General features: G+C 40.3%; 2 protein-coding genes, 1 long non-coding RNA gene and 2 pseudogenes across 3 annotated transcripts in view; 2 read left to right on the plus strand and 3 right to left on the minus strand.

Annotated features, from left to right (window-relative positions):
* Positions 1-25,263, plus strand: part of LOC146472701 (uncharacterized) — a 296,231-nt gene that overhangs the window by 143,805 nt on the left and 127,163 nt on the right. The gene's annotated exons all lie outside the window — the stretch shown is intronic.
* LOC146472711 (uncharacterized) overlaps positions 1-25,263 on the plus strand; it is a gene marked incomplete at its 5' end in the record, with an annotated part of 60,189 nt that overhangs the window by 10,261 nt on the left and 24,665 nt on the right. The gene's annotated exons all lie outside the window — the stretch shown is intronic.
* LOC146472712 (zinc finger protein 862-like) lies at positions 9,403-14,719 on the minus strand. Its single transcript, XM_085119508.1, has 2 exons — positions 14,054-14,719; positions 9,403-13,462 (listed from the first exon to the last, which is right to left on the minus strand). The coding sequence occupies exons 1-2, from the start codon at positions 14,145-14,147 to the stop codon at positions 10,857-10,859; spliced, it is 2,700 nt and encodes an 899-aa protein (XP_084975634.1). The 5' UTR covers positions 14,148-14,719; the 3' UTR covers positions 9,403-10,856.
* LOC146472713 (E3 SUMO-protein ligase KIAA1586-like) lies at positions 15,057-18,136 on the minus strand (annotated as a pseudogene).
* Positions 20,067-24,451, minus strand: LOC146472714 (uncharacterized; annotated as a pseudogene).

The following is a 25,263-nucleotide window of genomic DNA, read 5'->3' on the forward strand; positions in this document are numbered from 1 at the left end:
ATAAGGGCTTCCCTGAGCTTATTTGGTTCAGTCTAACTAATTCAACTCATTTACACATGTTGTAATGACAGGAGGTACAATATTTCCCATCTTTGTCTTGTTTTCGACCTGTTGTTCAAAGTAGGTAACCAATGTTCTCCCTTACTTTCAGCACGACAGGTAAAAGAGCTTTTCAAACTGGTAGAGGAATCCGGTGAATCGCAGCTGTTTTTTTTTTTTTTCTGAAATTCCAAAGCCACTTCACTGCTGATGTTGTCTTTTCCTAAAACAAGCATTTTCTTAGGAAAGACCTCCATCAAATGAGTATTACAATTTACTATTTTTTCACCTTTGGCATTAGATGTCAAATGAAATGGAACAGAATTTTGATTTACAAGTGATTTATTTTGTGTTTCAACCCTCTTGCAAAAATACCCAAAAACAACTTCTGGGGTATCCTTTCTGTGCTTTACATAAAGTGTGATTACAAGTTTTGAAGGGTTGTGATGTCAAGGCTTCTTTCAACACGTCGTCTGAAAATATGTTTTAAACAAACACTTTTCACCTGAATAAAAAGCGTTTCATGACAAAGATTGCCTTTTTCATCACTACACGTGAGTGTTGGTCGATCAATTCAGCAACACAAGTTTTTTCAAGCCGATACTTTCTATGGGGAAGTCCAAGTATGTAACTGGTTTGTCATTGCAAACAAATTTTTTCAAAATGGTTGATATGCATTGTCTGCCATGTAAGGGATTTGTTTTGATTCACGCCAATACATTCTAATCTGTGGCAATTTTATGATGGCCATCATCACTAGCATGCCTGTGAACATTTCCATTTTATCATGGTCCAAACCAATTGAAGTTCCTGTTTTCTGTACTGAGTATTGGTTTGTTACTCATTAAGGAGGTCAATCAGGCCATTATCTAAAAATTTGTTTGAATTATTATAGTGAGGTTTTATCTTCAAGTGGTGGTGGAGAAAAAGGCTCACTCTTCAATGCCACATCATCATAGCATAACAGGCTGCCGCTTATGCCATTGAACATTTTGGAAATGTTTCCAGTTGTGCATCTTACTGCAGCTTCACCTTCTACCTCTTTACTCTCAGTACCATCATTAGTAACTGCATCAACACCATTGTCATGTGAATCACTACCACTGTCGTCTTCACTTGGTCTTGAATAATCGCTTTCTTGATCAGGAATGTTTGCTACTATGTCTTTGTCATAATCACTTTCCTTCTCACTTCCCCCCAAATCAGGCTCTATCAACTGCACATGTTGTCTTGTGCTGGGCTGTAGCCCTTGACCCATAAAATAACTGGGCCAGGCGTAGGCATTGTTTACAACTTATATCCGGATGCAAAATTAGGTTGGTGAAAAGTTGAAACAAATTGGTAAAAAATTGCCACTTATTGCAGAAATAGATACATAGTGAACGGTTTGGGGGCTCAGAAGAACTGGAAAATAGGACAATCACATGACTTTTGGAGGGCATATAGTTAATTTGTGGATCGAGTAGCATCATTTGCACCCGAGCAGAGCAGGGGTTCAAATGATGCTACTCAGGTCACAAATAAACTATACGCCCGACAAAATTCATGCGATTATCATTATTATCAATACACGGGGCCAAATTCATTTAATAAGAAAAAAATGTTTAACAGAGATGTAGCATGAAACTATGGTATGGAAAGTTGTTGCTACAATACGATGAGCAAAAAGATAAATTTTATTTAAAAGATACTAGTCTTCTTGTTCACAGGCAATGGACTCAAGCTGTCTTTGCCAATTTCATTAAATAAGTGACGGATTTTAGTTGCTATCATTGCTCTCAATTATTTGGTGGCATTTGTGGGTTGGTGACCACGGAGAAGAGACTGTGGGTTTAAGTTTGAACTGGGACCAGCTGACAGGCCGAGACATTTTGCCTTGTGATTCCTGAAGCTTCTTGCTAAATAGCAAGTTGTGGCTGAAATGTGTCACTTAAAATCTTTGAACACCCTTTTTTTTGTGCACTTGTTGTCTCGCTGATGTGGTGGGAAGGGTGTGTTCATCTTTATGCTTTGTGATTGCACAGATTTTCCTTGCCGCCACACTTTGCTGGAACAAAGAAGTGATGGTCGATGCACAAATGCAGTGATTTGTGTACAGCTCAGATAACTCTGCTTTGATAAAAATCCTTTCCATCATCTTGCTGATGGTATTTTTTCCCAGAGGCTCATTTCTGTACCAGTGTTGGGCACTTGCAAAGTTCATAAATTCTTGAAGGTAGCTTTGTTTGGAGTCTGAAAAAGTGCCTTGTGGTTGGAATGGGTCTTGGTGAGGTAAAATTCAAATGCAGCCACTGGATCAACTGCAGTTGAGGTTTCCTACAAACGAACATCTGAGTGTGACTGCTCAGAATGTTTAACGCCTCTTTGTTAATTTTTAGTTTGTTCAGTAAGTAAATAAAGAAAACATACAAACAAAAACAAACCTTATCAGTGATTCTCTGTACAATTAAGTCCAAAAAGGTAACTAATATCAAGTGCCTTTCCTTTAACATTCACCTTCTCCCAAAAAAGCCCAATTGCTGCATCATTCCATAAAGTTTCTAGGGTTTTAACTGTAAGTGTTGCCATCTTCTGGCCTTCTGCTGCAGAAACATTTGGGCTTTGCAAAGCCTTGTGTCGTAAGAGGCATTCCCCAAGCATTACTCCAAACAGGAAGCCAAATTTTCTCATAAATAGAGAAACGCCTCTTACCCTGCTTCGCATCTCGGTGTCTTTGACATAGTCAAGAGCTTCATCCCAAACTGTTAGGAGAATATTAAAATTTGAGATTATGGAATGGAGGCAATCTGCCTTAACTGTCCATCTAGTTGGACATAAGACCCTCATTCCTGGAGAGCTGGAATTTCCAAGTCTATCTTTAATACTTAGGAAAAGAGCATCACGGCGAGGAGATTCTTTAATAAGGACGGAGATTTCTTTCTTTCAAAACATCCAGCGCATGTTCAACAATGGACAGCGTTTAATTGCATCTGAACAAGCCAGATTTAGTGCATGTTCATAGCAATGTGTATACACAACTCTCGGCTCCAGTGAACGAACCTTAACAGCTACACCATTTTTGGATCCTGGCATGGAGGCAGGCATATCATAACATTGTTCTCTTACTTTTGTAAATGATAGATTTAATCACTTCAAAATTTCTTCGATAAATTTAAAGATTGTCACTGCCTCTGTATTTGGTATTTCATAGACCTAAAAATTTCTTGTGAGCATTGAATTTGTCATCCACCCATCGCAAACAAGTGACAAGTTGTTCTTTGTTTGATTTGTCAACAGATTCGTCGGCCATAATTGCATAGAAGGGGCTTGTTTGAATGGATGAAACAATGTTTCTCAGTATTCTGTTTGCCATGATGCCTATAACACTATTCTGGACTGCTGGCGATGTGTACTTGTCAGTCTTTCTCTCTCTATCCAGGCTTTAAGAAGATAATTTCTCTTGACCTTAACACAAGTAGCTGATGAATGTTTGAATTCTGTTCATCACCATCACCTCTAAGGGCTAACTCTTGAGCTAAAAACTGTAAATTTGATACTATCGTAAAAAAGCAACGCCTGTTCTCACGTTTTTGTTTGGTGTGCAAGGTAGATAATGATTCTCCCACATCCGTAGTTGTCTTGGGTGCAACATAGAGATGCTGTATGGCTTCGATGTGGCGCTTAAATCTTTCATGACTTGAAAACTTGACAGTAGCGTTTTTCCAGAAGCATTCATCAGCTCAAATTCGTTATATGCCTTGGTACAAACAAAGCAGAATGCGCTGTCGTTGACCTCATCATAGTGAAGCCAGGTACACTTCTTAAACCAGCTAGACTGGAATGCTCGTTTTTTTTTTTCCCATTCGCTGTCTCAGGGAATTTCTTCACAGGTTGATGCGGCAAGTCACCGATAGGAGGTGTAATCCATCTTTGGTAACTGGAAGAAGGCAAATCCAGTATATAATCTTTGCACAGAGATGCAGATGTAGAAGTATCCAGCCCGTCATCCTTGGGCAAAGGCCTGTCCTTACAGGAAGAGCCAGTCTCCAACGTTGAAGTGTTCTGACCGGCGTTCTCACTACTCTTGTTCAAGGGGTTAGGGACAGAAGTATTCTGACTGCAATTCTTGTTGGATAGCTTAGGCACAGATGTTGAACCATTCTGACCGCTACTCTTTTTCCAAAGGTTAGGCAAAGACGTTGAAGAATTCAGATAAATATGACAATGTGTTTAGTGATGTAGATGTCGAGGCGGTCTGCTTGTTACCCTTGTGGGAGTCATTTGTGCTCAGAGACACAGATGTTGCCTTGTTATCCTGCCTTTGAGACTGCGTTGGATAAGAATTCTGGGTAGGTCAGAAATACGGTTGTTGGATCTCTTCTGCCGACACCTTCTTTGTATGTTTGGTTACAAGAAAACTCTTCAATGTTGATTGCTTCCTCGACTTTTTTGAGTTACTTTTATCCACCCCAAATCAGATTCATCGCTATCCTTTCTCTTTACCTAATATGGTTATTCAATATAGCTACAAAGTGATTTGGTTGGAACTTTCTCCCTGGTGTCGTGTCTAGTGAATTGTCTGGATCTGGTCCACAAAAGGTGAAGAAATCGTGGGGTAGACTGTGTTGAAGGGTCTTTGCAGAAAATGGGGCCATTTAAAATTGGCCATTAGTTACAGGTAACCTTTAGGTAAACAGAAATAATGCTACGGTAACTCTTGAGAATTTCAGCTAAGCGCAAATCTGGAGTAGACCACACCATCTGTAATGTACACAGGTATAAAGGGCCTCATACTGGATAGCTTCGACAAGATTTTTTTGCTCCTGGTATTTATGAAATGCATCTTTTGATAGCAAAATATGAACATAAACGGAGTCGTGCGCTTTAGCTCTTGATAGCACTTCTTTCATTTTTGGCTTAGAGATTGTATAATCATTATCATGAAGATATAACTCGACGTAAGCATGCATAGACAATCTGCCAGAGACTCGTCACCATGAAGGAACAGAGAAGTGGAATTGAATAGGCAGTTCCCATTTCCTGTTGTCTCAAATGCTACACTTTCATTAAATAAAGATGGAAAGTCACTTGGTATCAAAGTTGTGGACAGATGGTCTTTTCTTTTTGCTTGGCCAAATGCATGAAGTTGGACATGCTGCGTTAAATGTCACGAAGTTTTCTATCAATCTTCTTGATCAATCTTGATATAAGAAACGTTTCCTGATTTGATTTCTTGGCAAAGAAGTTCCATGTTATTGATATCAAGTTGCTAAGAGATCTTTAAATCTGATAAAAGAAAATTATGTCACAATTGCCGGGCTGTAAAAGTAAACTCCAACTGAATGTTTGTGCCTGAATTTGTAGGTTTATCTTCTCTTTAACTTTGAAGAACACCACGCACTGCAGAAAATGCTCAATACAGACACAACAGAAATGGAATCCTAAAAATAGCTTTTATAAGAGAACTAGTCAAGAGAAACCTGACAGCTTGGGTCCAATAAAAATAAAGATAAGTGGAAATTTCGTGTTTGAATGCGCATCGTGTGTACCACGTAAAATATTCTAATAGCAGGGCAGGAAACTTTCTTCTCAATTCGCTTGTCCATTCGGACAAGTGCAATGTGTATTTTACTTGTCCGAACCACAAAACTACTTGCCCAAAAAATCCGACAAACTTTTTTCAATGGCCTGTCCTCCCGTTTCTGGTCATTTAGCGATCTGGTATGGCAAACAACATGGCGTCGACTTTTTGAATGGGCTGTCAGTGTTTCCCTTCTGAATCTTTGAACTCCATCTCCACATCTGATGTACATTGGGCTGCTTTTATCAGCTAGTTCTGGATACTTCGAGCAATGCATTTGTCTGTTTGTTCCTCATAACAAACCAACTTGAACTCTTTCTGCTAACCTGGCTGAAATTTTCTGACCCGCTTTGCCTCAGCTTTTTTCTTGTCATCTTCGTTTCTTTTCTTTTTGGAAGGAACATCCACGTCAATGCTGCCAGGTGTTTCAATTTCAATAATGTTGATTGAGACGAAGACATTGTTGATACGCTCCACAAGCGACAAAAAAAGGTAGCCTGACAAGCACGTGTTCTCATGCGCCTGCAATTATGCTGTACAGCTGGACTCACATGGAAATTAATGGCGGCAGGCATAGCAAAACACACAACTTACGCGAAATAGCTACTTTTTTATGGCAGTAAGTCATCAAATATGGAAAGAATGATTCATTCTATATCCAAAGTCAAGAAAAAAGTTCATTAATTTTTTCCTACAACGTGGTCGCCCAGTGGGACAAGTTGGATCATATTTTTTCTTGTCCGAATGGAAAAGCTACCCGTCTCGGACGTTCGGATGGCCTAAGTTTGCTGCCCTGAATAGTCTGGCTCAATCATGACAGCTTGTTGCCACAACCTCCGGCCATTTTTTAGTTAGCTTAGTAATCAAAACAAATAGTTTCGGTGTCTGTTGCGGTGTAAAAGTATTTTCTTCCATTAAAATACAAAAAATAATGATTAATATAGAAACTGGTTGTGACAATTACCTACCTCAGTCCAGAATAATAGAGAGCACTGGGGGACTGTTGTGCAGGAGAAACAGGTTCTTCTGGGTCGTCCTGCCTGAACATATCTTTAATCAAACAGGATGAGGTGTTGTCCAATAGGGCGCTGTCCCCTTGTTCTGGGACATGTTTGTGCGCCTCTACGCTTGGTTCTGGACGGCCGGGATTGTGCCCGACGCTTCAGTGACTTGCAGCAAGACTCGCTTCGCTGGCAAGATCTTCCTGTCTTTTCCTGTGCTGTTTGATTTCAAATGCGGACAGAGCCGGTGGTCCCTGACAGGGCTGTCTTGATACGGGCGAGGAGCTGCCCTTTAGAGCCAGATATCGGGAGGTCCAGGGCTTGAAGGCGAAGCTGCAGGACCTCACGTTAATGGACTGAAAGATCTTCGCATTGGGCGGATGAATGTTTGGTGGTCAAAGCAACGTGAGGATGAACCATGGTAAAAAACTTTTAACAAATTGACAGCAAATACTGACTACATTGCACAACAGAACTGCAAATTGAACCTTGAACAGTTTATTTGGGCTTTTATTGCTAGACAGTGTCTGCTTACTTAGCCAGTAGTTTAAGCTGTACTATACAGCAGCTTGGCTTTACACGTGTACTTATCAAGTTATGAATTAGGCCTTAATACTTTCGGCCAATGCAAATAAATGTTACATTAAGCTAAGGACAACAAAGCCATAATGTTGTGAGCTAGGCCACGAAACTATTGATTTTGCTGACCTTGAAAGCATGACTACACAGTAGCTCCGTTGAAAGGAACCTGCCATGAATGGCTCACTGAGAATGAGTAACGCGCTCGAGTCAGGTCCATTAACAATATTTTACAGATCTGTCTGTTAAATCTAATTGAAACTATATATCAGAGTAAAGCTTATAAAACAGATTTTGAAAATAATACATTTCTGGGACTTGTATTCATTGTAACATGACACATGCCAAATATACCCACCTCATGCTGTGCATAACCAAGATGTACTTGAGAAAAAAATGCTTGTCATAGATTTTATAAAATTAAGTAATTTTGGTATTAATCCAAAGAATAGAGTGTGTGCACAACGGCCATGTTGGAGGACCAAAACAATACCATGATTTTCCTTTGGGAAATATATTCTATTGTTATGCAACATCTTCTATTGTTTTAGTCCTCCAACTTGGCCGCCGTGCACACACTCTATAGATACCACTCTGTGGAATAAGCAGACAACTTTTTTTTGGAAGCAAAAACAAGTTGCTCAGTACCAGTTCAAATTTTACTATGATTTTTCAGGTCACATTTTGTTTAAAAAAAACTTGCCTTAAAGTGAACATATCTGCTCATCCCACACAACCCATTGAGAACAATCAGCCCTGAAAATTTGAGATCAATCCAGTAAATACACCTTGAGAAATCTTTTCTTAAAAGCATTAAATAGGCATTTTGAGAACACTAACTTAAAAGTGTCGTGCGCAAATAAATGGGCAACAAGGAAATAATAGCTCATAATCAAAGGCTGACACAATGAGAGTGTACAGCCAGTGCCATATATAATGGACAACGACTACACAAATAATAGCTCAAAATCAAAGGCTGACACAATCATATGAAGGCTTGGCTAACATGATATCAAAGGAACTGGCCAGGGATAACAAAACGTATATTATGAGGATAAAGAAGTGTTACTTGGCATCGAACCTACAAAGGACTGCAAAGATTTGAGTACTGCCCCTCTAAGACTCCGATAAAGCTTATATTGCCCCCTACTATTGAAACGAATGCCATCAGAAGTGAAAAAATTATTTTTTGACTTCCAAAAACCCCTATGACCCCAATATATGGCATAAGGGATGGGTTCCAAAAGCACCCGGAGGAAACGTGTGAAGTGTCTGTTTTTGTTGGATGCTTGAGCTGAACAGCGACAAATAGTTTGACGTACACAGACAAACTGTATGTCGTAATAGTCGTGCAACAAATGCACAAAGTTCTCAATTACTGAGCAATCTTGGAGAGGAGGACACAAAGATAAATCATTAGTACCAAGTTGCACAACAACGATGTCAGGGCAGATAGAGTGTACGACTTTCATGTCATATTTTAACATTTTAGCCACTGTACGTCTGCCAACGCCGTGCCAACTTATAGCAACCAGCACCAATATTTTGGTTGTAATGCTTGTTTGTTTCCCTCACCAAAAGCTCCCATATACTGTCCATAAACAGTATATCAAAGAACTTTCGTTCACGAGTTGTATCGATGTTTGGGAACCTTGGAGTTCGGCCTGGATTTGGTTCCAAAAAATGAAGGCATCTGTACCTCTGTGTATTCATCATGCCAGTCAATGTTAAGCTCCAGTGGGCCTTGATGTTGTCCAGCACTTCCACATCTAGCTCCTTGTCCCCTGCCTTTTGCTCTGCCCCTTCCTCTTGCCTGCCTAACAGGACTTCTGTCACGGTTTCTAGGTCCACTGTTTTCTAAATATAATGAATGAAACCTGTAGATATATAGCTAAACTAATAAAACTGGTGTATAACAATCATTCAAAGTATACTTAATCCTGATCAAAATCTTCAGTGCACAAACATAATTACATTTCTTTCTCCTTAATGAATTATGATTGCTTTCACTGATCAATAGTAACAGCAATTACTTTAACCCAATAACGGCCAACCGGCCAAAATCGGCCGCGAATCCTCGCGGGCTTGTGCAAGGGTTTATAACTCCCCTAGAAGGGATAATTTTGTCCTTTATTGTTCTAATTGTCTTTGGAAAAGACTGACCAATCAGAATCCACCGACTGCGCATATATTTTTTGGTCTTAGTGGAGTCTAGACACAAAAAGGTTTTTGTCGTCCGAAAAATATCGGATTTCAGCCATCATGGCGGGCCACATGCTTTATGCTTAAATATTCACAACGCCAATTTCGCGTTTTCAGAAGGAAAACACAACTTTTTGAAACGGTAAATCGAAAGAGGAACTTTTAAGGAATACTCAACAGTTTCAACAGCGGAAATACAAGCATTAACGGCCGAGAAATTATGCTTCGAGGAAAATTTGTAGTTTTACCAAGGCGACGAGCCGGCGGACATCTCAAATCATTGTTTTCGCCATGGACTTTCTTGGTGATGTTCGAGTGTTTCTCGCAATACAACTCACAAAGAATTACAGGTTTGATTGTGAATTTGTACTGAAATACTATTCTAATTGATTGATTCTTCGTATTCCGAACAGTTTTTGCAAAAGTTTTGAAAAACGTGCTCGGCACGGGTCGATAAATTCGCTTCAAAATTGACTCGCAATTGCTTCAAATCGCTTGCGAGTCGGTCGCCTCGCGGCAAAAATTATACGCGTTTTCTTCTAAGACCAATACAAAGACTTATTTGAATAAATTTTTCATTTAGGAAAGCTTTATTGCCTGTTTTTCTTTCTATTTTCATTGATGAAACGTGATGACTGCCTAATCTTGCGTAAACAAACACGTCTTCTCGAGAGCGGATCAAATTACTTTCATGTGGCGCAAGGATCAAATTTCATCTAAATTTTCGAAATTTTTACCTTCAGGTTTGTTTTTCGAGTAATCTTTAATTTGCAGCTAGGGTATTTTATTCGACAATTAGAAATTCTAGCAATTCAAGACCAAAGAAGGGCTGTTTCTCAGGGTTCTCAGTAGATTTTTGTACAGGTGGCTAATATATTGCAATAGGCGGCTACAAGGCCCGAAGGGCCGAGACCACGGCCCGGAGGGGCGTTTCTAGGGGGGGCCGGGGGCATGCCCCCCCCCCGGAAAATTTTTTCATTTTTAGCCCACAGAGCTGCGATTTCCTGCATTCTGGGAAAGAAATTGTGTATGTAGACCATTGAATTTACTCACCAAAAATGACTTGTTTATTAGCAGAAAATGTGATTATCAGGTATTTTAATAAGATCAGTTTGTATAAACAGGAAATATTTCTGCCATAAACCAACAGATTCTTTGTATTTTAATTCAATCAACGAAAGCAACTTGATTTCATGTGTTGAACAAAATAATTAGATCCTCATTAATAAGGAAAAATATATATATTAATAACATTCAAACTCAGAAATTGGTCTATAACTGTCAAAAATAGATTCATTGTATACACTTACAATTAAAAAAACCAACTATATTTCATTTCATATAATTAATATTAAACAATCACTTCACAAAAATTATATTCAAGTTATTATGTAATTGTAACGTAATTCTATATCATTGTTATCAGCAGCATATTATTCAAATATAATGTGTTGTAATGTGAATTCATTGAACTTTTATAAGAAAGACATGAGCTCTTCTTCCTCACTGTCTAATTCAGAGCCATCAGAATAGATTCCTTCATCGAAGAATCTGTTTGAGTCTGAGGCAAGATTTAGTTGTGTTGTGGCCACCGCAACTTCGTCTGCAACTGTGCTAACTTCCATAAGCGCCTTTTGATCATTTTCTGGCTCCGTCTGTACAGCTGCTTCAGCACCAACACTTGCTGTAGGAACAGTGTGGTTTGCTGCCTCCTTGTTTGCAGTTGGAATGTGTCCAGCTGGAGCCCTGTCTCTTGGAAGCTTTCTCCTCTTCTTTTGAGTCTCCCAAAGCTCCACAGCAGCAGTCATCAGAGACTCGCATTCTGGAGTGCCGACCTCTGGTCCATTAATGGTGATTGCCAAGAGTGTTTGAAGCATCTCTACTGACAACCTGTTCCTCTGTCTTGTCTTCATGCGCTTCAGGGCACTGCATCCACGCTCTGGCCAAGCATTCGATACAGGCATCGAAAGAGACACCTCAGCAATGTGAACCAGGGCTGGGAATACTAGGCTGTAGGATGTTTGCAGCTTCATGAGTCGTGTGAGGCACCATTCAGTAGACGTCGTCTCATGGCTCTTCTTGACCTCATCTGGAATGGCAGGTTTCCAACTGGACAAGTCGTACTTGAACTTCTCCCATTCTGCAAAAAGCTGATGCTCTCTGGTGTCACCTGGATAGAAGTGCTTAGCCAAGATCTTCACTTCGCTTGCACCATAACTCTGAAAGCCAGGGGATCCAGGATTTGGAACAGCCAAAGGATCAAATATGCTGAAAGCACTCACTACTGGTAAGGCATCATCAAATCTGCGGTGGATGTTTTCCTTGAGTGATCTGACATATTTAACGAGCAGGTTTGAAAGCTGTTCCTCCATGGCAGGGGTAAGGCTAACTTCTGTCAGGTTCAAGCGTCCCTCTGGAAGAAGATCCTTCTTGAAATCAAGAATGGGCGACTTGCTTTGCATCACTTCATCCAGCTTGCCAAGAGTGTAATCAATGGAGGGCTTTATGTGGGAAAAACTTATCGTCCCCTTCTGAAAGGTCTTGCTGAGGGAAGAGAGGATGGGAAGGACAGCATTTAAGATGTAGATGGCTCCAATGAATTTTGCTGTCTTCACTTTGCTGAGGAGACCACATGCTACAGCATCATCATTTTTGAGCTGTCTCAGCGTTTGGAGAGCGGAGAAGTAGTCGTCGAAAAGTGCAGATGTGGCAGCGTGAAAAGAAAGCCATCTTGTTTGGCATGCTTTCTTGAGCTTCTTGCCAACGATTTTCTTGCCCTTGTCTGACAATTGAACTGATTTGACTTGGAGCTGGACTTTCATATACATGACCATGCGCTTTGGCGAGTTTTCAAACATCTTCCATAATTGTCTCAACCACAGTTCAATGTTCTTTATGTAGTCAATGTCGCTGGAGGTGTCAGTGCAGGCAAGGGCTAGCTTGTGGCACAAACAGTGAAATGTTATCACTTTGCTGTTGACTTCTTTAAGGCGGGTAGCTACTCCGGAACGTTCACCTGTCATGACAGAAGCTCCATCAGAGGCCATTGCGCTCAACTTTTGAAGCTCGAGTCCATACTCATTTAACTGTGTGGTTAAAATGTTAAAGATGGTTTCAGCATTAGCAGATGAAGAATTCGTCAGGATGTCCTCGACAAACAAGAAGTGTGTTTCCACTTTTTCCGTCTTGGAATTGAAAAATTGGATGAAGGTTATTAGCATTTCCATCACCGAGATATCTGTAACTTCGTCACTCAATAGACCATAACAGCCTGTCTCCTTTACATTCTTTAAAAGCCTTTTCGTGAGGGTCGTTCCAATAGCGAGGAAAATGGATCTCACTGTCTCCTCTCCCGAATAGTTGAAGAACTTCATGTTTTCTGGGCTGACAATTTTGAGAAGGCCAATCAAGGAACTAAATTTGCGATTTGCAATCTCCTCCTTAGCAAGCCAGTATGCAGCCAGAAAAGCATTCAACAATACTACATCCTTAACCTTCTCCTTCTCCGTTATTTCCTTGTGAAACAGAGAAACACGACTCATCATCTCTGCCTCAATGGCATCCTTGTGTTGCTGAGACGAGGAATGATCTTTGATGGCCGATTTTTTAAAACGCACACTTGGGGTAGAATTGTAAACCTTTGATTTGTTTTTGACATTTTCAGTGTTATGTTTCTTACAAAGAAAACGGAACATTCCCTGTCCTTCTTCATACACAAGCCAAAAAAACCCTGTTGTTTGGCAGAATGCAAGACTTTTGTCTCCCAACCAGCTATGGACGAACCTGTCACGGCTACGACTTGATGTAAAACGAGATACTTCAGTCTCGGAAAGTTTATTGCAGTTGTTTTGTACACAAGCATAATGGTTGTGAAGGTGCAAATCAGAGGCTTCAGAAGTGAAAACCTTTTTCATCTCTTCATGCACTGCATGCCTGGCTTGTTCTTTAAGGACTCCCGTTTCAGTGCCTTGGTTTTCTGAATGAATCAGGCGTACTTCCGAACTTGAAGGGTTTTCTTGGGGAGCATCTTGAGCTGCAGAGCTTTCTGAAGGCTGCACCTCAGATGTACTAGATGATTCTCCTAATCATGCCACAAAAAACATAAACTACTTTTAGACAAGAAATATTTAAAACTTTTTATAATAAAAATTCAGCGCACAAATGTTCTTTTTCTTAATTGGTTATCATCGAATTACGCTTGTTTACAAGTGAAATTTGATTTATCTTCCCTCCTAATTGAGTTAGCGCACTGACATTTTACTGTCTCCAAATTCTTGTTCACAATAAATTTGGTTTATTTTAAAAGGTGCTTTACATTTGTAAATAGTCTTTTGTGTTTCTTTTTTATTCGTGGCAATACGAATAGAATACGTGGAAATAACGAACAAACGTGCACGAGTGCACGTCGCTTGCGAAACGCGATGCGAAGAAAAATTTGCATAAACTTGTCTTTCATTGTGTGACGATAGCATAAACGGCGACAAAAAATTGTTAAAATCTACTTTACAGTTTTATTTAATGAAGGCGGTTGTTAGGGAATAAGAACGTATGGAAATCGATCGTAATACTTTTCAAGAGCTACTTAAATTTGCACGGTTCATGCACTAATCTTTCAACATTATAATCAGAGCTTTATAATTGGATTTATAGCAATAGAACTTACCGGAGTTACCGCCGCGTGAACTGTCTGAGCTGGCTTCTTTGGTCTTGTTCTTCTTTGTCGTTGGTGTAAAATAGCCGTAGATTGAGTTCTCTCGTTTTGACATTCTTAACTGGAAGAGCTAGCAAACTTGCAGTGAAAAGTTTGCCGCGTGTACGTGTGCAAGTATTGATTACGTAACTTCTTTGACAGCTCTTATCATCGATAGATAAACACTTGACGTGTTACAGTATCTTTTTTGACACGCACATTCAGCCATGATTTCCGTACTTTCAGCGCGTATCAGGCACAATGCAAACACACTCCAGATGGCTGGGAAACTGATTCAAGTGTTGTGTAATGAATGAGCGATATTTTTATTCCTTACAGCGCGTACAAGTTCATTTTTTTTTTAAGTTCACATGCGCAGGGAAATTTCAAAATCTCGCACGGGCGGCTACATTTGTCTCCACAGCCGGCGGAATTCCGCCGGTCGCCGGCTTCTACTGAGAACCCTGGTTTCTTTTACCTAGTAAGTTGTCTATTTTTACTGCAAATTAGGTTAATAATTAACAATTTGCTAATTTGTGAAGTAATTTTATTTGTGGAAAACACGTGGCCGTTATTGGGTTAAAACTTAAACTTGACTTGGAGTTAACTTCTTGAACTTGCTTATGACGCGACAAAAAACTAAAACAGTTTGACTTTTTACTTGATTGCGCTGTCGCGTGCCCTGTTGTGATCAGGGAGAGCGTGCGCTATTAAATTACGTGTTATCTCGTGTAAGGAGAAACTTGATGTTGATTCATTAAAATTTGCACTTGTCTGAGGAGTTGCGATTGTTTATATTTTATAAAAGAAATAAAAAACGTGCCGAGTGCATTTTTGAGCTATATAAGCACTTGGGAATTTTTAAGAACACTCGAGAAGTGCAGAGAGGCACTCGCCTATGCTCGTGCCTCTCTGCACTTCTCTCGTGTTCTTAAAAATTCCCGTGTGCTTATATTACTCAACAATGCACTCGGCGCGTTTTTTTATTTCTTTAATACTACTCTTACAAAAATGTCATCTCCTGTGCAGTTGAGTCAATACTGAATTGTACAAGTTCAGGTGGAGGACAAGAAGGTAGCATGAGCATGAGAAGAATCTTGGGCTGATCAGGGGTGCCCCAGTACATGTAAAAATTCTTAGTGTAAACTATAACAATGTCTGTACTGTACTGGCAGTTCTAATTGATCTCGTGCTCAGTTAATCCATTAAGCCATTGACATTGGCAACTGTTCAGTCTGAATCTGACTCAAAGTCTTTCATAGTCAGAGTGAGAGTCATTCATATCTGAGATGTCCACAGGAAGTTTAAGAATGTTGATTACTGAATCAACTTCTTTCTCCACCAAATCTGCAATTTCAATCTCATCTGGTACCATGGCATTCACTTCTTTTGGAACATCTGGTGGCAGCATATCGACTTGAACAGCAGCATTAGAAACTGTTGGGGATTCACTGGAAGTGGCACTCGCAGGGATTGATTTATGCAATTTTTCTACAAGGTTTAACTTCATGCCACTTTTTCACTGCTTTCTTGACAAGGCTCTTACACTCCTGTACTTCTGGCCCGTTAATTGTAATGTGCATCAGTGATTCCAACATTGCATCTTTCAGACAGCTTCTCAGCCTTGTATTTAGTCGTTTGACTGCTGATGCCCCTCGCTCCGGCCAGCCGTTGCTTATGAGAAGAGATATGCACACTTCAGCTAGACAAAGAAGCTCTGGCACAAAATGGCTGTAAGTCGATTGATTAGCAAGCATGTGATGCAGAAGCCAATCTGTAGGTGTCTTTGTTCTTTTGCGGCTTAATGACCTCTGCAGGTATTTCACTGTTTGAGTTTTAAGATGCTGTACTTGTACTTTCTCCACTCACAGATAAATTTTTCTGTCTTCTGGTCCTTTGATTCTCCAACCTCCAGCTGATACAGATATTCTGCAAGGATCTTGATCTCTTTGCTACCCAAACCTTCCAGGGGTGTTTGCTTTTTGGCTACGCTTTTCAGTTCCTCTAGAATAAATTCTACAGCAGAGGAGATGTTTCCTTTCTGAAAAGCTCGACTGAGATGGCTCAGAATTTGCAGGACTTCATGAAGTAAATACACTGCTCCAAGGAATTTCGCATTTCAGTGATCACGTTTATTGCAACTGGATCATGTTGATCTCTGCAGACTTGCAGAGTTTGGGCCAGAGGCAAAAAGTTAAGAAAAATACCATCAACAGTGCTTTCTGTTGACAGCCATCTTGTTCTAGTAGCCTTCTTAACGCGCTTCACCACCCTCTTCTTTCGAGAATTTGAAAACTGTAGATCTGCTGAAGCGGTCACTGCTTTGGTGTACGCTGCTGTGCATTTTCCCGAGTTGTGGAAGAAAGACCATAGTTTTATCAAAACTTTTTCAACAGTCTTGATATATGAAATATCGTCATTTGCATCCCCACATGCAAGAGCCAATCGATGGCAGATGCAAAAAACGTTCAACAACATCTTAGCTTCTCTCTTCAGCTTAGCAGCAACACCATTTTCCTTTCCAATCATCACAGATGTACCATCGGTTGACAGACCTGATAATTTATTGATATCTAGGTCACAATCTGACAGCTGTTTCACAACCACTGACTTGATGGTTTCAGCATTGGCAGAACTTGAGCTCTCTAAAATGTCACTCAGAGCAAGGAAATCCATTTTGACCTCATCGGTATCTGGGTCAACATATCAGATGAATGACAAAAGCTGCTCTCTCTGTGCAATATCCATTACTCCATCTATCAACAGGCCCATATAACTGGCTTGCTGTGCCTTTTTTACAACTTCAGATTCCACCATCTCCCCCATCAAAATAAACATCTCTCTCACTGATCCTCCTGAGCGATGCTCAAAAAATCTCAGATTGGTTAATCCCATCTTCTCTACCAGTTCCAAAAGACTTGTAAACTTTGTGTTTGCGATTTCTTCTTTTGCTATCCAGTCGAGCGCTAGGAATGCATTGAAATATACATCTTTCTTTGACTTCTCTCTTTCTTCAAACTCCTGGAAGACAGAAACACAACTTAATTGTTCTGCATTCACGGCAGCTTTATGTCGTTGTGAAGTTGAGTGTTCTTCAACGGACTTAACTTAAAACAAACAGCGGGTTCGCTGTTGAACTTCTCACTCTTGTTTTGTAAAGATTTGACACATCATGCTTTCTGCACAGAATACAAAAAATTCCACGACCTTCTTCGTAAAGTAGCCAGTTAAAACCAGTTTTTTTTTTTTTTTTTTTCACAAAAACAGTTCTTTGTCAAAGATCCATTGATGCTGGAAGTGATCTTTCTGGCTTGCTGCTCGCAAACGATTCACCTCAAATTGAGTTACCAAACTGCATCTGCCTCCTTCACAACTGTAAAAGCTGTGAACAGGTTTGTCAAGGGCATTTCCAAACGATGAGTGAAGAAAGGTTTTCATTTCTTCAAGTAGCGGCCTTTTGTTTGCTGCTTTGGAAGATGGCAAAGATGCCGAGGCATGATCTAGGACTTCAGGTACGATTTCAGTTGGGTTGACTGGCAAAACAGTTTCATCTAATTCATTGGACTGTGTCGCTTTATTTTTTACAATTAATATTCAGTAAGCCAAACAATCAACTTGTTCTAATCACTTTGCAGTGAAACAAGAACAAATCATTTTCACACTACATTCCATCAAACACAGACACATGTCACAGGAATTGGCATCTCATTTATTGTTTACACATGGACTACAGAACATTCCTTTTTTATACGCATAATCGATAAGTGGAATAATCTGCCAAAGGAAATTGCTGAGGTGGAAGATTTGACAACCTTTAAGAACAGACTGAGATGTCATCTTGCATCTTCTATTGTGTGATGTGCTCTATATTTTATGTTAAGGAGGCAGCCTACCTTCAATTGCATACAATTTATGAACAAAGTGATCTCGCAAGCTTTGAAAGAAATACCAATGACCTACATATTAAATTAAACTGCAAAAAATAGTCTACCACACTACAAATTAAAAGAAAGGTAATTGTTTAATCCAGAAAGAATACTGCTCTCACAAACACAGGTCCCTCATTGTGCAATCACTTATCTTGTGGCAACAGTGCCAAATTTACTTTACTATATAGAGGGCCAAATAAGTCTATTCTAATAAGAGCAAAGATGGCTCTGTGCAATACACCTAAAAATTGCATTGGTACCCTAATTTACAGTTATGAAATATCACGATGAACTTTAAGCACCCAAAACAGCGACACATCACAACATTGTAAAAGCTAGTACCATTTCTGTTTATCAAAAATAAAGACTTTTAAAGGTTCATTGCACAGAAAATTTATCACAGATTCTAAAAATGTATGGTTTATGGGTACTTTTCTTAAGACTTTTACATCTACATTTGCCAAACGGTGTCCGATTTGGCCTGAAAAGTGTTTTTGAGAAAATCAAAGAAAACGTTTAACTTGTTGCAATGTCTCTCAAAATCCTCCAGGAACATAAGTGTCTCCCTCCATTTCAATGTTAAGTTCCTCCTCATGCACTCTGTTACTCCTCCTTTGCTGTCTTGCCTCCAAGGCACCCACTCGTGACTTTTTCCTTGCATGGTAAATGCGTTTGCTGTCTTCTTTGTTGGCAGCTTCAGAGACATACTGTCCCGGATTGAGGTCACACCTTCTCATGATGTTTGCAGTGGGGTGTGCACCATCATTGAAGCGTGCTACAGCTATGGCACATGCTGTCTCCACAGAATTCAGGCGAGCAAATGAATCTTTTGGGCATAGGCCCCAAACAACAGAGTTCAGGGACTCGTTTTGGTTCTGATTGGCCCCTTCAAGGCAGCGATCCAGCAAGTCATCTGCAGATAATGTTTCACAAGTTGGCTTGATCACTTCCACTACAGCTGAGGGCAAGGGTGACTTGTGTTTATAACTGTCTGTTCCCTTTGCTTGATCACGCTGCCAGCCACACCATGAAGTTTCACCTTCCGGGGAGTAGTCGTGCTGAGGGTTTTCATCTGAGGAGGCAGAGTGGTACAGTATGGCCCAGATTGCTCTCCATTCCCTCCTTGTCATTCTTATGGCTTCGTATGGCCTTGCCATAATATTTTTGAAACAATTTAATTTTAGCCTCCGTCAAACATTCTCTGCCTCCAAGAGTCTTCCCATCTTAGAGCTTTCTCCCCTTGTGCACATTCTTCAGATAAAGAAGCCTTCGCCCCATCCTCTTCTGCACGTGACCCACACAGTCTTCCTTCACAATGGCATTCTCACCATAAGGTTTCAGTTCTACTACACTTGCATGGTTTTTGCAACCTCCATCTGAAATCATGGTGACATATCTCAGTTTGTTCTGCTCAATGGATCGAGAATAAATGTCGACCGTGCCTTGCATTTCCATTGAATTTGCCGATCCTTCATGGGTTACGTCACAGAGATGAGATGCTTTCCAATGAAGGTAATCCTGCAAGGGTCTCTCATCCTGATTGTCCCAGTAGTTGCATTCATAACAAAATTTTGACTTAACTTCATAGTCAATGACTTTGCCAGTTTGCCAGGAAAGGGCAAACATAGCTCCATAAAGGGAACTATGCCCCCGTTTCATCCAAGTGCCATCAATTGTAATTGCAATGTCAGCCAGCTCATCCTCTCCACAATTGTTAATTTCTCTGATCTCCTGGACAGCTGCTCTCATGCTCTCCTTGGCCTCCATAACAGCTGCATCCCTGATGTGCTTTGAGTGTTTCTTTTGACAAAATGAAGGTAGGCTGGCCCGTATTTTAAACAGTTGTAAATAATTAATGTCTTATTTTATTTTCTTATCAGGAGATAAACTAGAAAGGGAAAACCTCATTTATCTCCTTTTCACTTGGATTTGTGAATAAACGGCTATTATTATTATTATTATTATTATTAGAAGAATAAATCCTGACACGCGCGAACACAACGTGGATTCCATAACTTGAACTTGAGAAAATACATAATGTGTTTATCAGAAAACAATATCCTGATCCTGAACGTGGTTTCTTTGTGAAAAATAAAAACAATTCAGTTTGTCTGGGGCCACGCTTGGCCGCCATCTTTGTTCTACCGACCAGGTGAAAATAGTTTGAAAGCGAGGCTTTATTGTAATACCGCTGAAAATGGCTGAATGTGCGCGTTTTTTGATCATATTGGATCATGATCGACGTGTATTCAACTGTAAAACAAACAAATGTTAGCACACATATGCTTTATACATGAATTGTCAAGGCAAGTGTATGTAATATTTTATCAACTTTATTTGAACTGAGAAGTGGGTAAGCTATGAATATTTTAAGAGTGATATTTTTGAAGTATTTGTTGACAAATATGGCCAAGTAGCCAGTGACTCTGATTCACAAGCTCTTGAGCTCCGGTGCTAGCCGGCTTCTTTTAAAAGCACCATTTCCATTTTCAAACATAGGGGCTCCAATCACGTCTTGTTGAAATCCCAGGAAAGGTTTTTGACCACCATCTTTTTGATCAACGATGAAGCTGTTGAGCATCAAAAGCTGCATAACGTTGATGGCCACCTTGTACCTTTTCAGTGTTTTGCGAGGTAGCCCGTACCGTTTTAGCAGCTTGTTAGTGTGGTCAACCCCATCCATGTACTTGTGGTAGTCAGCAACAGATCAGTAGCACAGTTCTGATGTACAAAGGCGTAACAAGGGGGTAAAATTGAAAAAAAAAATACTTCAGATTTAATCTTTGATAGAAATAACTCACAAAGTGTACGAAAATGCTCCTTATCTAAAAATTATGTAATTTTGGTCAATTCGGACCCATTTAATGCTATTTTTCTATAATCCAAAATGCATTGTGGCCACACCCTTTTCTGAAATGCTGTAAATATACTGTATTTTAAAGACAATATCGGAACAAACTGTTAATCGCAAGTTATAAAGAACAAAAACAGTCAAAGATGCTAGTATTTGTTCATGTTCATCCAAGGGAACTTAAAATGTTGGCCTTGGACCTTTCTTTCTCTTTGGTAGAAGGGGTCCACAAATGTAATGAACAGTTCCCGGGAAGACTCCTGCCACCTTGTCATCCAGTTTGTACGTACGGTCAATAATGTTTCCTCGCAAAACGAAATTTCCCAAGAGAACAGTTTGTCCTTTTGAGTAGCTGCCTCCATAAGTATCCTCAAAGTTCTCTTTCTCTGCTGGTAACTTTTAATAAATAATAGTCATAATAGCTGTCATCTTCAGCTACCACAGCCATAACAATGTCTTTTGTTGCCAGGTCTGCAAGTTGAACTGAATGTTCAATGGTGCCTGCATCTTCAGTTGTTTTTGTTGTGGCGGTTGAGGGCTCTTTTGACAGCATAATCTCTTTCCAGTTTCCCACCATTTCCTTGTTTTCGCATCTGTCAAAGTTTCCAACTATACAATCATAACAGTAGCAGGATCTTTCTCTTGTGAAGACTTTCAGTTGTTCACTGCAAGTCCTCACAGAGTGTATTTGTCGGATGACTTTGACAGTGCAGAACCTTCCATCCTGGTTACGTGCAACAGCCAGCTCTCCAGTAGAAGGCAAATAGAAGAACACATGTCGCTTTAACTGAACCAACCTCTATCTAGAAGGAAAAGAGGATGCAGCTGGTTCAGAGAAGTTCTCTTTCAGAAAGTCACAAAGATCTTTAGCATTTGATAGTGTGGCTTTTCTGGAGAGAACTGCAAAGGTTGCCTTCTGTTTGACATGGGAGCCAGCTGCATCCTGTTCTCCCTTGGCATGTGACGTGGCAAAGTAATTCCGCTGGACTGTGTATCCAAGGGTTGCCAGGGAACACAACGGGTCACCATAGCAGTGCCGGCTCTTGTACTGTCCTGCACATCCATCTGTAAATTCATGCATTTTTTTGACAGTGCATTTGGATTCTTTTAAATGCTTTGAAATTAGCTTCTACTTTTGAAGGACAGAGTCATGATCTTGAGTGACATCATCTGGGATAACAAACAAATGCTCCTTGGTGATTGCTGGTTCCTCTTCGGTGCTCTGGGTGCTGTCCACCTCAGCAGTTGAATGCCTGCAGAGAATCTTCACATGAAGACTTAAGACTTACTTTGTCAACATCAAAGTACTGTGACTGGATTTCATCTTGAAACCGACAGGCCTCTGAATAGTCGTGGATGCAAACAGCTTCATTGAGGGGAAGGTTTTCAAGAAGGGAGTCTAGCGGTTCACGTTGCCACTTAGCAAGAAAAGAGTAATAAGGAAACTGCCCTAAAAACTGAATGAAATAATCAAACAGTTCCTTTGGCCCTGTGCACTTCTCCAATAGGGTGATTTTCGTCATCTCTTTCCCACCTGCAGTCAGTTTGCCAGTTGGCACATAGTTGAGCTCTTCCATGTGACTTCATGATTGCCGACACCTTCTTTTTCCTCGGACAGCAAAACCAATTTGTGCACTCCACAGTCCTTACACTCCCTTTTCAGACGTTGCAATCTGTGGTACGTTTTGTCTTCAGGTTTCAGGCAAAGAGTTTGTTCAATGGCACTTCCAACAGAGGTATATACTTCCACTGATTCATCTGTTTCCTTTAAACTCGCATCTATGACTTTTTTCCTGAACTTCATGCAATCTTTGAAGACCATTTGTAGCTCAACATGCTGGCGACACATGCAAGTCTGTCTATCCCGTTCTCTTGCACCCTTAACAATAACAGGGCTTCAGGTTTTCAAATTTTCGCTGAGATATCTTTATCTCTGGGTGTATGGATGTGAACTCTACGTAGGCTTCCGTTTGGGTTTTTTCAAACCCTTTTTTTGGATGTTCAACCCACGTTTTCACTCCAACGCGATTTCTGATGAAGTCTTTCTTGTTTCCTGTTGGTCTACTTGCCTCTAATTTCCAATAATCATAAACAACTTCTTTAGTTTCTTCTGTGACTGCATCCCGCCTGGTTTTCTTTTGGTTGGAAACCAACTTGGTTCTTCGCCTTTCAAGATTCTTTCGCATTTCTCAATTCCTGACTTGATACTTCTTCTATCTAAGGCTATCAGCTTTGAAAGAGTCTTTTGCCTTCTACTTTTTTCAACATTCTGTCCAAAAAGAAAGCAATTTTGCTGCCCCAAGTGCAGCCCTTTCTTTGTTTGACTTGTCTTTTTTGACGGCTTTAAGGCCTTCAGAGAGATCACTGGCAAGTGCTTTTAATTCAACGACTCCTTTTTTCTCTTCTGGCATTTTGATAAGTCCGCGTTTTTTGAGAACTTTCCTTGTCCGTGGACTTTCTGTTATAGCTACCATTATTTCAGCTTCCTTCTCTAGGGTATCTGGGAGGCCCTTTCTTGCTTGGCCAAAAGCGTGTTTTTTGGCTATTCTGTTTTGGAACTGGGTACCAGTAACTTCAATTGGAACGGCTTACGCTTGAGCACCCTGTGCATTTCAATTTTTCTGTTTTTGTCTGTATCGCTTACTTTCTCGAGCTATTCTTCTTTCCTTTTCAAGCTTCTCTTTCATTTCTGAAGCTATTTTCTGCTGTTTTCGTTCACGCTGATTTTTCTTTGCGACCTGGAAGCATTTTTCTTCCTCAGATGTCCACGTCCGCTCTTGGCTTCTTGATTTTTCTTTCTGGATTTCTTGACTGTTTCAATAATTTTCTCTCGATTTTTCTCATAATGTTCCTTTCTTTTCTCTTGTTTTTCCTTTTACTTTTGTGCGTGCGAACAACACTCGAAACTGCATAGCCCACTTGCAGCACGTGCGGAGTACAGGATCAATACCTTTTTGGTATGTTTATTGCATGATGAAGCATAATAAAGACACCTACAATCATCAAAAAAATTCTTGGGAAGGTTCCAAAGTTCTGCCTCGATTACACTTTCCTCCCCTCCCCTGTTTCAATGTTGAGCTTAAAAAGTGAATGTTGACGCGTATGTGGACTGTCGGGAATCCAACATTGAACAGGGGGGCAGGGGGGAAGAGGAGAGGACAAACAAAGGTCTAAACATGCGAAAGTAATAAATGTGCCGATGTCAATACCAGAGACCCACTTTCTGTCGCCTTCTTGAGTAACCTTCCCAAAAAGAATTGTAGTTGATTGTCTGCCGAAATGGGATGTGGACGTTGGGTCTCTACACTTTGTGAGAGTTTTTTTGGAAAAATTTTCACACCTTATTTCTAAGATGTGATGCAAGCTACAGTTATGTTATGTTGTTCTCTGTGTTTCGCAAAGGAATTTTATTTTTGTTAATTAATGTTTACTTCAAAGAAAGTGTACAATTGCAGTTTTCTAAATACCTTCCTGTGTAGCATATTCTTATAATTTCTCTTCTGTTATGTTTGATTTTACTGTTAACCACAAAGTTAATTGCAAAACAGAATGCAGGTGTCCATTTCCAGTCCGTAACATTATTTTAGGGTGTCTACGTCAGTAGACAGAGACGCTTATCTCAAGGAGTGGCGTCGCGTCCGTCTCGTTTAGTGTCTACAATGTGGCAAGCCTTAACGACCACGACGTTAAAGAATGCGAGCAGCGACTGGTGTATTTAATTACCTACAGTAGAGCACATCTAGACAAAAAACACACAAGAGAAACCTTTTCCGAAGTAGTAGAGCAGACATGGATGGCGTTCACAGGTGTAAAGTTGAAAAAATGGGTTGTTGCATTGGAATACCACTCTGATGCAAGTTCCTCTGAAGCACGGAACAGCTCCCATTTTCACATGGCGCTCAAGCTGGAGAAACGGACAAGGTGGATGAGAGTACGCAAGTTTCTAGACGATTCATTTGGCAGCAAAGTCAATTTCAGTTCGCATCACAATACGTATTACTCTGCATACAAATATACTATGAAGGATGACGCCGAGGCTGTACATTCCAATTGCCACCCAGATTTAACAAGTGCACCACCTCCCAAAACAGTTAAGTAAGTAAAGGTAACAGTTCTGGCAAAAGGAAGAATCCCGCAAAGAAGTCTCGAAAGCGTGGCCTTTCTGCCTATGAAGTCGTAGAATTGATTCAGGTAAAGAAAATAACTTCGCGACTCAAACTTATGGCTTTTGCAGCAGCCCAGAATCGAGAGGGTAAGAAAGATTTGTCTGAATTTATTTGCAATCAAGGAGGAAAAGTTGTTGACAAGTGTTTAGCTGTTGCCCTAGAGTTGTCTACAGCGGAAGAGAAGTACACAAGAAGGCAGAAGTCGTGTCTTCAACTCCCACAGGAAATGAAGGACGCTAACTGTAA

This window comes from Pavona decussata, unplaced genomic scaffold, assembly GCF_977016875.1.
Source record: "Pavona decussata unplaced genomic scaffold, jaPavDecu1.1 SCAFFOLD_98, whole genome shotgun sequence".
Classification (NCBI taxonomy): domain Eukaryota; kingdom Metazoa; phylum Cnidaria; class Anthozoa; order Scleractinia; family Agariciidae; genus Pavona; species Pavona decussata.